This window comes from Pagrus major, chromosome 4 (assembly GCF_040436345.1).
Source record: "Pagrus major chromosome 4, Pma_NU_1.0".
NCBI classification, from domain to species: Eukaryota; Metazoa; Chordata; class Actinopteri; order Spariformes; family Sparidae; genus Pagrus; species Pagrus major.
In genome coordinates this window covers 16,278,814-16,292,125 of record NC_133218.1, presented here as the reverse complement: position 1 = coordinate 16,292,125, position 13,312 = coordinate 16,278,814, and the positions used below count along the sequence as shown (strand labels likewise).

Below are 13,312 nucleotides of genomic sequence, written 5' to 3'. Positions count from 1 at the left end.
TCACTGTCGTTCCTCCAACATGGCTTCGTTCCCCAGTCCAAATCCTTTCGGGCCAAAGTTTTTGGCGTAGCAGACTGAAGAGAGAATTAGAAAACAATGTTGAGTTAATTTAATACATTACTGTGCATTTTCTGTGTGTGTGTGTGTGTGTGTGTGTGTGTGTGTGTGTGTGTGTGTGTGTGTGTGTGTGTGTGTGTACCTTTACAGTAAATCTCTCCATCCTTGTCTGTCACTGTGGTCGACTCCAGACTTTTACCACACAGGGCGCAGCGAAAACAGGTTTTATGCCAGGGCTACACACACACACACACAAACACACACACGTAGAGTTATTGATAATCATATTGATAGAGAAAAACAGAGCAGTCTAGGAGCTGCCAAGGTCTTTACAAGTGCTGCTGCACTGTCAGACCTGAAGGTACAAGAAAGCAAGTGGAACCAACTTAATATTTAAAAAAATGTGCATTTTCAAATCTGTGGACATAAAAACACAATCCAATAAACAAAATTACATAAAATAAAAGTCAATGATGAATCAGAGTGTCCCTGGAAGGACGGCCCTTACCTTCCCTGCTCCCATCACTTTCTCTGCTGCGTAGACGGCTTTGGAGCAGCGAGGGCAGCGATCTGAACCTCCAAACTTCTGTGAAAACTTATTGGCAGTGGAGTTTGAAGCAGCTGGTTGTGCTTTAGAGCTAGAATGAAAAAAAAAACACTGTGATGATATTTCTGATCATTGGTGTTTGACTTTCTTACCTGTAGTTTATTTTTTCAGGTTTTGGACTTTGATTGATCTGTTTTTAACCAACTGACAGCAGATAATCTTTTATGTATTCATTAAATTGTAATATTCACTTCTGTGAGTCCCCAAAATTCACTCATATCTTACTCATGTCAGAGTGGAAATATGTACTCACTGCTGTGGCTTCATTATTTAACTTTTAACATTTTTCCAGTTATAGACTTGTTTCTGTATCTGTTCAGAAAGGAACCTTACTCATGCTGAAGTATGGTGAAATTAACTTCCAACAATTAAAGGGTCAGTTCACTCAAATCACCAAAAATTAAGGGGTATGATGAAGGAGCCTCAAAGCCAAAACTACTATTTTGCTCAATACAACTCATGTTTGATATGTGATTTGGGTGAAATTACCCTTTAATGAACACTTACCTCTGAGGCTGCAGGTCTACGTTCTGTCCAGGAGGATCAGAGCTCAGAGCTCCAGCTCCTTGCCCATATCCATAGCCTTTTGGCCCGTATTTCTTGCCATAACAGGACTTGCAGTAAATCTCAGACTCGTGCGCTGCGACCGTGGTGCTGTCCAGCCCTTTTCTGCAGCTCACTGTATGAAAACACAAATATTTAGAACATTTCAACCGGTTATGTTTGGCTGTGTGAAATGGTTTCAGATTGTCCAGACTGGGGAGTGTCGTGGTGGAGTAATGGAGGTTAAATAAAGCTCCCACCTAGCTTGTTTTATCAGTCAACAGTGGCAATACACAGAGCCAGATGTCTTGTGTTTACTATTTATAGGAGAGGAGGAGAGTGTTGGATGAATGTTTGAGTAAAGATGAACAGTTAGCAGATGGATGAGCTTATCGCAGAGACCTTTCAGAGCTCCCACTGGAACAATCCAGCAGTCACACAGACTCATGTCCAACCAACTGGAGAGTGTTTGTGTTTGTGTAGAGAACAGTAAACACATATGAGGTGTCCAATCTGAGTCCCTGGATTAGGCCTAGATTGGCTGTATCACAACAGGACCGCAACTGACATTCAGGTCAGGACGTCCAGCCAAAAAACAAAAAGAGAAGGGAGAACTCTGCTGGGCCGCAACAAGCCAGAGAGCTGCGATTCATTTGCTAGAATATCTTACATGATAAAAGGGCATTTTAAGGCAAAAAAGTGAGCGATTGATGAGAGAACGCTGGCTAACTTGTAAAAATCAAAAACAAAAGAGCAACAGGAAAAGTATAAAGATTAGAAAAAGCGACACAAATATAGATAAAGAGTTGAAATTAAGATGAAATGAGGCAAGAAAAGTAGCAAGAAAGATAGGAATGATGCAAGGAAGAAGGAAAAGATTGAGGGGGGAGAGATTCAAGGAAGAAAGTAATGAAGGAAGGAGACACACAAGAAACGAAGCAAATAAGAAAAGAAGGAGGAAATAAATAAAATAGGATGCAAGGAAGGAAGAAAAAGAAGTAAAAATATATGGTAAAAAGCACGAGCAAGAAAAAACAAAGAGAGAAGTAAGAGAAAGGAAGAAGTAGGGAATAACAACTGGAAGAAAAGAGTAAAAAACAGAAGGAAAAACTAAAATAAATCAAAAAGACAGAAATGGAGTAAATTACAGATGGGAAGGGAAGAAACAATATAAATGGGCACACTTAAAACACAAAAAATTCAGCTTCAGCTCTCATGGACAGCAATTAATGTGTCAACACGACAGCTGAAAAGAGTAAAGACACGCTGAAACATGGAGTGTAAAATATGTCAGAAGTGTGACTCTGCTGATCCACCCTGACACTCTCCCTGTTGGACCAGTGAAGAGAAGAAAGAAGCAGCCTGCTCACTGCAGATGAAACAGGTCTTGTGGAAGCTCCTCCCGTTACACTGGATCTCCTCTGCATGGTACACCGTCTTCTCACAGGCTGCACACTTGGCACCTCCTCCCCAGTTTGGCATCTTAGAGAAACAGATAAACAAACTCAGAAGTGCAACTAATCAACCACTTAACTTTAATCAGTCTATAGAGTACTGACTCAAATATAAAAGATTACACCCATAATAGTTATTTGGAGTCTAATGAACGATTAATTGGAACATTTTTTTTCTCAGCTGCATGAGTTGTTTTAGGGAAATATGTCTTTAATTATTCCCCTGCAGCATGGTGCCTTTATATTGCTTGCCAAACCTCATATATATCCAGTTTACAATGATGTAAAACAGAGAATAACTGCAAATGTTCACACAACATAAAAAACATTTGACTCTTTCACTTCTACTCAAATTTCCTGATCAATTTTGTTGGCTTTCGTCTCACTTTGACTCCATCGTCCCTCAACTGCTACCTCCGCTAAAAGCCTGATGATGTGTGAGTCCTGGCCTTCTGTCCTTCTGACTGACATTCAAGTTTCCACTCATATCAGAGGCTGAGCACCACCTCACAGGACTGGTATGTGATATTCCAAGAATAGAGGCTTTACTGAGACATCACACAGACAAAAGCCACGCTGTCTCTCCATCAAACATGGAGTTTTTATGAATTATTTTAAGAATGACCAGAAATCTCACAGAAAATTGTCTCTTGATGTTTATGTTCATGTTAAAATAACAAAAGTCTAATAAAGTAAATGTAATTCCACCTAGAATAAGTTAATATCCTAATCAGAAAACAACACATCGCCCCTGTGTTACAACAAAGCACTCGACTACTAACAAAAAGCTTGAAGGAAATGAGTCCTACCTCGAATCCAAGCCTGTGTGCTTCGGTCCTAAAACGTGGCAGTGAACTCTCCTGGGCAGTTTAAATACTAGTCCATCTCTCCATCACCAGAGGCCACCGGTGACGCTTTGATGAAACTATCCTCCTAAAATAACTTGTGACAGAGCAAAGCCCTCTGACCCTTCATCACAGGCTGAAAGAGGCCTGAACATCAGCCACTCACACATTTGTTCTGGACCCACAGCCATGTGACAGCTGCATGCAGGGAGGCATCCACAGGGCATGTTACATGATAATGTATAGAAATGAAGGGAACTCAAAGCATGTTAATGACAACTACACATCTGAATACATTTTTGAGCTACACCACTTTTTGTTTGCTTTTTTCATCTTTGAATACCTGAATTGATTTTTCATGGCACTCACTTGATGAGCAAGAAAAGTATTTTATTTCCTACTTTTGTAACAATGCTGCTGAAATAAAACTTTTTGGAATTGGATTTTTGGAAATATGACTCATCATGGAGGCTACAGTCTCTAGAGTGGTATGATTAAAACGTTTTTCTCATGGTCTAGTGTTAGAAAAACAACCAAAATCACAATAACTTGATTAGCAAGTGAAGCATATCTTCCCAGCCGTTTACACCAGTGACTCTGTGATGCTCACTACACACCAGAAAACAAAATGAGTTGCTTGGATGGAGACTTTTCATGCTAAATTCAAATTATATCTGACAGAAAATTAAACTTGTGTAGCCATGTGGGAAAACAGCCTGTTTCCAGACCTCTTAATCACCAGCTACGTCTACAATTTGTTCAACAGTTCATACAGATATTAACATTCTGAAAGATATCTCAACTCAAGATTAGCAAGTCATATTCTCCAATCAGCTGAGTCTTCAAGAAATAATGAGAATGTGTTTTTGGATAAAGACGCTCCAGTAAGATATTCAGTCAATATCAATTAAAACATATTGTAGAAAATAGAACTGCTTAAGTGTGAACAAACAATTGCCAAAATGGCCGCAAAGCAATGAATATCAGACCAGTCAGCTAATTAAAATGAGCAACAGTTGGAGACATTGTGGATAATTAAGGCCAGCTTTACATGTCCATGGCTGTCGGAGAGCCTGACCACTGTCTTAATGAGCTAGTTAATTAGCAGTAAGGTTGTCAGGCAGTGTTTGCAGGGCAGCGGAGCACACTCCTCAGTTTATTCACCACTGTGTGCTTGACCATAATGTAAGTTGTTTTTATGTCTCTATTGTGTTTCAATCAGGAATTATGGTTACTGTTTTAAGTTGGTTTACTGTGTTGTGTTGCTTTATTTAGCTTGTTAACTAAGTTTGCATGTTAACCAGTTTATCAATGTACTACAGTTGTGTTATCTTTAAAATGTTAAGTTGAATATTGACAAATTACCAAATAGTTGTTATCAAAGATCCAAGTCAATTCATTTCCAAATGCCCTGCCTTTATTTCAACGGTGTACCGAGAGTTGAATCATCTTGAAATGAAGTCAAAGTGCAGCTTGTCAGACTTTGTTCCACTTTAATTAGCCCAATCAGTGCTGTCAGCCTCACCTGCCATTTTAAATGTTTCCTCTGGGTTTTTGGAGATTTTTCACTGAAAATAGCTGCCTGCCGCAGAAGAGCACCAAACAGTGAAGTTGTGTACCAGACAGCTTAACAATGAGCTGAAACTCCAAATGAAGCCCAGTAAAGCCAAGGGGAGCTGCAGATTCAGGGGATAATTCTCTGTAGGTTTATCACTAGGAGAGGACGCCTTTCAGTCTTCATATGGTTCATATGAAAATATTGATTCTAGCTGCATTATCTCCGAGCTTGTTGGCCCTTATGGTTAATCTATATCAGCATTAATGGAGCTTCTGTCTCCCCCTTGTGGCAGTTCGGTTTCTCTGCCATAAGCTCTTCATAGTTGCTGTTGCAGCTCCTCTCTTCAGTTCTAAAATGTTGACGAATAATGCACCTACAGGTGTGTCTGTGCAGGGTGTCTCCACAGACACCTCACTAAAAAACTCTGGTATACTGCAAGATAGATTTTTCTGGAGGGAATAGGCTTAATCAGCAATGCGTGAACTTGTTTGGCAATGGCTTGAATGTAAGACTTTCATTAGTATGTAAAAGTTCCAGGGCTGAAACAATCATTTGATTAGTTGATGGACAAAAAAATTATCTACAGTTTTGCTATCAATTGATCATTTCAGTCTTTTATCAAGGGCAAGGCATTTTCTGTCCCATTTCTCATAATATAATTCAAAGCTTCTCTGTTTGTATCCTTGTAAACTGAGTATCTTTGAGTTTTGGGCCATGGTTCAGACAAAACAAGCAATTTGGAGATGTCACCTGAACATGCTTCACTATTTTCTTATTTTGCTGACTATACAACCAGTTACTCTATAATAAAAGTCCTCTTTAGTAGCAGCTGTATATGCCTGCACTCATATCGATCCAATAGTTGTGAAGGAGTGTCACTGCAGACCAAAACACACATGAACGTCACATGATGTTCTTACAAAAATGTATTCTTTTAAAATTCAATTAACATTTTACATTTAGCAGTACATCAAACATGAAGGTAATTTCCTTATAAATTAAACTTATCAAAATGTCTGATTAGTCTTAAAATGAATCACATATTCACATTTCTTGACAATTCCATTTGAACAGGGGTAACAGTTAACATGTACATATGTGCAAAGATCATTTAACAAAATGATCAATCAACAATGTTGCCAATCAAACTCATCTTTCAGTCAAAAACATCCACCTGACTTGTTCTTTATAGTTGACTTTTACTACTCTTGGTAATTTAAACGAAAAAAAAATCGTTGTCTGAAGTACCTAAAGACAAACAAACAAAAAAAGAAATCAAAAGTCCCTCCATTAGATTTTGCAACTTAAATCCTACCAGCATCCCAATAAGCATGACAGTAGTGTTCATGAGTATCTGCTGAACTTGCATAGAAATCAAGTTCCCACGTGTCCACTGGGACACAGTCGAAGTCTGCATGGCAGCTATTTTTAGAGCGGGTTGTGAGTGGAGGCAGTGAGTCCGCTGTGAAAAGTTCAGAGGTAATGAAGACTGTAAAATGATAAACGATAGAAACCCACAACACAAAACACCCAAACACACACACACACAATGTACACAGACATCAGGGGGTTTCCCTTCAGGAGTCCTCAGTGGCAACGTCCAGCTTCCTCTGAGGGATGTAAACAGTTTTGGTGGCCAGGTGTCCACCGGTGGTTACCATGGCAGCCAGAGGGGAGAGTGGGACCGGTGTGTGGAAGAAGCTGTGCGGGGGGAGTCCAGTGCCTTTGGGGGTGGTCATCAGAGGCTGGACAACAGACAGTAGTCAGTTAGTTTCAAAATTTAGAGGAGTGTTACTAAATGACCTGGAACTACTTTCTTCCTAACAAACAGTCCTCATGAAAACTGCTGGTAGATACAGATTACTCAAAATTTCAACACATAACTATCCGCAAATGAATTGATTTCAAAACTTCTTTCTGAATCCTTTTGTCAAGTATTTCAGTCAACTTGTCAGCTTCTTGACAAGTTGATGTCTAACATAAGAGTATTTCATTTCCATAAAGTCGTGGCACTATGAGTTGAGTACTATTACTCCTCCAGAATCACAGAAGATGTAAAACTGTTCGTTCTCTACCTGTTGCACACTGATCAGAGCCACTGGTTGTCCGTTTACAGACTGCTGGATGGGCACAGGGGACACAGGTTTGATGAAGACCATGCCTCTCTGCTGCAGAGCCAGCGGGCTGGGTAGGGTGTTGCTGGCACACTCTGGAGTCTGGGGGACAGTGAAGCTGTTTCCTGGGCTGTTTCCTGAGATCAGACCCAGGTTCTGAAGGGTGAAGTTGAGGATGGCAGGACTGGGACTGTTGAGGCGGTGGGCCTGCTGAAGGACATGTGGCGAGGCAGTAGTGGGTTTGTGAAGGCGAATGCTGGTGGGTGTAATCTCCTGGGCTAGGGAAGGTCTGGAGCCTGTTTACGACAAAATAAAACGATTCAGTCCCTCCATCAAGGTTGGACCCTTACTGTAATCTACAGTTTTTAAAAGTAATTTGAGATATTTTAAGACATTTGGTGACATATTTACCTGCGGTGGGCGTCTGGTAGATGTTGTAAGTTTGAGTTGAAGCCTTGTTGCTTTCTCTCCATGAAACTTGAACTTCCTTGTCGCTGATGAAGGACTGCTGGGAGATTGGGATGAGGTATCCAGCGGGTACTAAAGTCTGGAGGCAGAGAAATAGATGTCATGAACTGCTGTTGAATCGACTGACAACAAAGTTTGAAAAGCGTTTCTGCTGTTAGTTGAAGCCAAGTAAGTGTTTGCGCATTTACCTCTGTGTGGAGTTGTCCTGGCGTTAGGGGCACAGCTCTAACTGGTGTTAACCCTGCCTCACTGTCAGAGTTTGTGGTCTTGTCCTCTCTGTCCAGGAAGGTCTCCAAGCTCTGCTCTAGTGTCTGATTCACTGCAGCACCACCAGGGGTGTTGACAAACTCTGGGTCCAGGTGGAGGGCGCGAGGCGAGGGCCGGCTTGAGAGCTGAGTGGTGCGATGGGCCTTCAGGCGGGCCTGCAGGATCTCACACAGCTTTGGAGAGGTGTCCTACAGGAGGCCAATTAGAAGAGGGAGGAAAGCATTTTAAAATGTTTTAGGTAAGAAAAACTTTCCTCTAACCACTCAGATGGTTGTATAAATCTACCATGTAGATGCTCAAATAGTTTATTCATTTTTTTTTTTTTTTTTACCTTAAAGTTGGGGTCTGTCCTCTTGGCTTTGGAGGGGCTGCTCTCTGAGGCTGAATCTAAACGCAGTCGTTTAAGCGTATACTGGCCCGTCGGGCTCTGCCCAGTCTTATCCTCAAAGGTCATAGAGCGCACGGCAAAGCTGGATGGCTGCGGCCTGGCCAGAGGGTTCGGCCTAGGGGAAGAAGGCTGCAAATACACGGCGTAGGGCCCACCCCCTCGCTGCTGAGGTAACAACACAGGGATCAGGGATGAACACTGTGCAGGGATGTATGCGACAGGGCCCGCAGGCAGCGCTGCCAGCGGGGTGTGTGGGGTGAGGTGAACAGTAGTGTTGACTCCAAGCTCCTGGGTCGGAGTTAGTGACGGTGCCTGAGGCGGCTCCATTGAACCAGAGGAGGTCGGCTCTACCCTCACAGCAGCAGGTTTTGGATGTTTAGGTCCAGTCCTGGAACAGAAGCAGGATGCTTAATTAACACTCTGAAAATCAACAACAACCTTTTTATAAAATCTATCGTTGGGAGCTGAACTTGCCGTATATTCTCTTGTTCTAGATTTGGGCCGTCTACAGGTATCAGACACTTAAGTTTTATGCTCTTGAAGACCTCTTCAAGATAATTTCAAACAAATTTAAGACTAAGTTTTGGTCAAATCATCTTTTTCTTATTCAAGTTTGCAGTTTGTTTTGTTGTTTCTTGACTAACAGCAAGTCATGCTGTTCCTGGAAGCTTAACATACAGTACTGTATAGACAGCAGCATTCTTACCAGCCTTATCAGCTCCACTAATAGACAAACGCAGCAGACTGGATTTACAGAATCCTAAACAGTTATGAATAACAGTGTAAATGGAACCAAACTTACACTGACTCCTGGTCAAGTTGGATCTTACAAATGGCAGCAAGTTGGGCCATTTTGTTTGGGAAGTCACTGTTTGATGAATCGCCTGAAGACAAAAGAGGACAAGATTTGACATCAGTGTCATCACGTCATTAATAAACAAACGGCACAACAGTAACCTTGTATGAAGAAACATTCTCTATACTCACTGAGGGAACTCTTGACAGGACTGCTGGGGGCTGAGTTGATCTTGCGGCGGTCTTCCTGAATGCTCTTGGCTAGCTTTATGAGGGAGGGGTGTCGGGTGAAGCTGCGTTTAGCTCCGGGTGACGAAAAAAGTTTTTTGGCACAGTTTTCTACAGACGAACGGGACTCCAGTATGCTTTTATTCTTGGGTGGGCATTTGGATGTGGATTCCTCCAGGTCTGAAATAAGAATTTAATGTTTAGTCTGTCAAATGATGAGGTCAAATTTTTAACACACTATCAGCAACTCTGGCACCTAGTTTAAATATATTTCAACTCATAAAGCAGTTTGTACATAAGACATGAATATAAATTTGATGCCATGTCCTAAATTCCTCCCAATATTGAACCGAAATACTAACAACTCGAACTAAATGGGAAAAGAGGTCCGGTGATACCTTTGACTTGTGGGAATTCTTCTGGGCCGACCCATTCAAACGCTGGTTTCCTCCCCCTCTCTGCTGTCACGTGGACTTTCTCGATGAGCTTCAGGCTCCGCAGCACGTTAGCTATGTCATACAGCCGCCGCACTTTGGCTGCAAACACATTAGCAAACAGCAAGATTATACATACTGAGGTCTTGAAATCTTTGTAACATCTGCTGCTTTATTTGTGAAAAACATGAGACATGTTGAACATATTGGCACTCAAATAGCCTCAAGTCAACTGCTCTTCAAGATGAGCCTTAAATTCTATCTGGCGAGCTCAGTACTCACTCTTGAACTTGTTCTTGTCTTGATCTGCACCCTGGTCCTCTCCGATCAGAATCTTGGCGGCCACGTCCAAACTGACAACCCGGGGATTAGACACCAGGAAGAGCATGACAAACTTCTGGCTCATCACCCTCAGAGATTTGTCCTTCCGACTGTTAACAGAGGCTGGACAAGACAAACAGGAACTTAGAAAATCTGATTACTGTGCCATTAAACCAAGAAATAATAACTATAAACAAACTGAGTTCCAGAACATTTGTGTGACTTTTCTCTTATTAAAAACTTTTGTTCAGGAGGGTCAGTAAATAATTTTCAAAGATCTGTATTGCTTGTGGAGACCCAGGAATAACCAAAAGGGCAAAAATAGATCAGATCTAGCACCTACTTCTGTTACAGTATGTATAAACTGTTAAAGTAATCAGGTCTAAAATGTAACAAACAGAACTCCAGATCATCACCTGCTTTGAACTCTACTCCTGGAAGCTCCACAAAGAAGAGCTCCCTCTGTCCCTGCTCCCCGCTCTCTGGGTCCACCACCACCTCCTTGTTCTCCTTCTCCTCCCCGTCAAACTCAAACTCCTTATCCAGGAGACGCTGCCGGATCTGTTGCATCTGCTGGCCGTACCGGTGCTCCTCGCCCACCTGCTTTAAAATGGCCAGAGTCTGAGCCAGTTTGCTCCGGCCGTGCCACGTGTAGCGATTCTTGGCTGAGCGGCTCACCATGTGGAGGCTCTCCAGCACGTTCATGATGTCGTAGATGCGCCTGCGTTCTACATCTGTACAGAAAACACATAAAACAAATTGCCTCAAGTTAATACATTAACTAGTATTTTATTATCAGTAAAAGAACTGATCACATTAAAGAAACTCAAATCAACAGCAATAAGTCATATGAGAATAAAACAGACAAACATCATTTCCTCATGATTACTAGTGGTATCATTAACTGACCAATGAAACAGGAACAAACATACAAATTGATGAGTAATGAAAGCAACCATACGCTATCAGGTATCTGACATTTACTGTGATCATTGTGGTTGGATATTGTGTAATTGAATTTGTTAAGATGACAAAAAAGTTGTTAGAAGACGTACTGAGCTCAGTGGCCACATCATCCAGGCAGATGTCGTTGTTGAGGGCAGGGTTCGGGCAATCTGGGTAACGCGAGAGAAATTTGTGACAGAGCAAACCCAGACTCTTGTCTTTCCTGCTGATCCATTTCTCAGACTCTTCACCATTTTCAGTGTCCTATGGGAAGATAATAGAAAACAACAGATAAGAAATGATTTAATTTGAACTTATCAGAGTATATCCTGTTTTAGTATTTTGTTTCTAGGTTTTCTTTTTTTGTACCTGTGTAGGGTCGACTCCTTCCCGCCCGTCGTTGTCCATGCACAGCTCCTTCTCCCGGTTCCTGATGTCAGGACTAGCCGCACTGATGAGCATTTTAAGGTTGGAGGTGGGCGTCCAGGGATCAACTGAACCTGCTTCCCTTCCTTTTTTAGGTGTAGTGAGGGGACCCATGGTTGGATGGTTCTCCGTTAACACTGCACGCTAACCAAATAATTTCTTCTGAGTATTTGCTGCTGCTACAAAGCCATCATCCTATAAGGGGGGAAAAACATAAAACCCTTAATTTCTACTGAGGTATATTAGGATTCATGACAAAAAAGTGAATACATTATGAGAGAAACAGATTCAAGCTCTGTACTTATATTTTCCATATTAGATTATATATATATGATATTACATTCTGTATATTTTCCACCTTATCATAGGAATATAATAAGGATTATATTAGCTAATCCTCCTGATAAATGACATTCATTGGAGGAGCGGTCTGAAGATAGTTTGAATAGCTTTAAAACCTTTAAACACACTTTTAACTTGGCTGCATTTTACCTTGACCTCTAAGTTAACTATTAACCTAAACTAGTTCACATCCACAAAATCTTTGTCCTAGTTTATATTGTATTTTATTCACCGCAATAATTAGTACCATTAGTCGAAAGCTATTGTTTGAGCTAACTATATTAATTCATTCATCACTGCTACATAAAGTTGTTACAGCAGTATTTTCACAGGCAGTCTTACCGCTTATTGGGCGAAATATTTGTCGGGTACCAACATTTTTAAAAAAAAAGCAAGCGTAAAAACAATGTACCGATAATTAAACTAGATATTAAACTGCTCCGTGCCGTTCACGAATGCTAAGATTAATCACAAACTCAGTTTAAATCTAATAAAAACACCAGATTTATATTGGCGGTAACTGACGTACGTTCCATCGAATCGCCGGGCCCAACGGACGCAGCGGTCCCGCCCTTTTTGTTAGAAGCAGCCAATCGGAGCGCCGCGCAAGACAGCGTAGCGGAAGTGGAAAGACTGTCCCGCGCAGGTAAACTGTTTTTGAAATCCTTGGCGCGGAACGTCTGTTCGGTACCAGCCGGCAGCTCGCTTTAAACTTTCATCAGGTGTTGTAAAAGCCTGAATCATCACTGCAAGAAGAAGGTTTCATTTATAAGACAACACGTTTTAAAAAGCGTGAAGTTCCCCCAAAAGTTAATGTTTGTTGTCACGCAGACAGCGGCGAGCGCCCGCCGTCTGGTAAAGTTAGGGGATTACGCTAACTTGCATAACAAAACACAGTGAAACCGGACAATCTAGAAACTTTTACACACATCAGCAGCTTTGTTTTAATTAACTCACTGTTGCGATATCAACGTTACACGACCTGCAAGTGGAGCAGTTTACGCAGAGGAGGCGGTAACCCAGCGACACCGAAACCAAAGCTGTAGTTAGTTTGAACATACAAATAAAGACTTCTAGTCAAAACGTTAGCTGGACTGATTGCACAGATACACGTAGACTTACCCCAAATCCGAAAAACAAGCTTTCCTCTAGAAGAAACGTCCCATCGTCACGGTGATGTGTTGTGGGTATCAAAAGGCAAAAGGCAAGTCCGAGCGCTAAAACGTGGATTTTTAATACAAGGCCTCAAGTTTCCACGCAAAGATACGCCAGAGCCCAGCGTGCAATAGTACACGCTGTGTGAAGCTCTCAGTTTTCTGTTTTCCCCGGCAGTGGCCTTCTTGGTCAACTTTTCTACAGTGGTGAAAAGTTTGCCCAGTTGTGTCGGTGACCACTCGTCATTATTTGGCCCGCCCAGTCGGAGCATGCGCTCTGACGTCAACCCAGCACTTCCTCCCTGCGGGGAAAACAGGCGGGCCCAGATCATCAGATACTGTATGTCCCCACATCTGTAGTACAGA

The 13,312-nt window shown here is 41.8% G+C and overlaps 2 protein-coding genes across 3 annotated transcripts; both read right to left on the bottom strand.

Moving 5' to 3' along the window:
- Positions 1-3,530, bottom strand: csrp3 (cysteine and glycine-rich protein 3 (cardiac LIM protein)). Of its 2 annotated transcripts, none has more exons than XM_073464843.1 (6): positions 3,471-3,530; positions 2,524-2,689; positions 1,172-1,343; positions 566-695; positions 200-293; positions 1-74 (listed from the first exon to the last, which is right to left on the bottom strand). In XM_073464843.1, the coding sequence occupies exons 2-6, from the start codon at positions 2,687-2,689 to the stop codon at positions 1-3; spliced, it is 636 nt and encodes a 211-aa protein (XP_073320944.1). In that variant the 5' UTR covers positions 3,471-3,530. The 2 variants fall into 2 exon arrangements, with proteins under 2 accessions (XP_073320944.1, XP_073320945.1); XM_073464844.1 differs by having other exon boundaries at positions 2,578-2,689.
- A 2,445-nt stretch (positions 3,531-5,975) lies between these two features.
- On the bottom strand, positions 5,976-12,985 carry e2f8 (E2F transcription factor 8). Its single transcript, XM_073464713.1, has 13 exons — positions 12,915-12,985; positions 11,394-11,645; positions 11,135-11,288; positions 10,496-10,813; positions 10,041-10,202; positions 9,723-9,860; positions 9,289-9,504; positions 9,104-9,185; positions 8,245-8,689; positions 7,835-8,101; positions 7,590-7,725; positions 7,140-7,474; positions 5,976-6,809 (listed from the first exon to the last, which is right to left on the bottom strand). The coding sequence occupies exons 2-13, from the start codon at positions 11,562-11,564 to the stop codon at positions 6,642-6,644; spliced, it is 2,592 nt and encodes an 863-aa protein (XP_073320814.1). The 5' UTR covers positions 11,565-11,645; positions 12,915-12,985; the 3' UTR covers positions 5,976-6,641.
- Between the last annotated feature and the right edge of the window lie 327 nt (positions 12,986-13,312).

Coding starts and splice junctions, on each gene's coding strand:
- csrp3 (XM_073464843.1), bottom strand. CDS start 2,689: ATGCCAAACTGGGGAGGAGGTGCCAAGTGTGCAGCCTGTGAGAAGACG. Junction 1,344..2,523: donor CCAACAGGGAGAGTGTCAGG/GTGGATCAGCAG, acceptor GTTTTCATACAG/TGAGCTGCAGAAAAGGGCTG. Junction 75..199: donor TGGAGAGATTTACTGTAAAG/GTACACACACAC, acceptor TTCTCTCTTCAG/TCTGCTACGCCAAAAACTTT.
- e2f8 (XM_073464713.1), bottom strand. CDS start 11,564: ATGGGTCCCCTCACTACACCTAAAAAAGGAAGGGAAGCAGGTTCAGTT. Junction 11,289..11,393: donor AAGGAGTCGACCCTACACAG/GTACAAAAAAAG, acceptor ATCTTCCCATAG/GACACTGAAAATGGTGAAGA. Junction 8,690..9,103: donor CAACTTGACCAGGAGTCAGT/GTAAGTTTGGTT, acceptor CTTCTGTTCCAG/GACTGGACCTAAACATCCAA.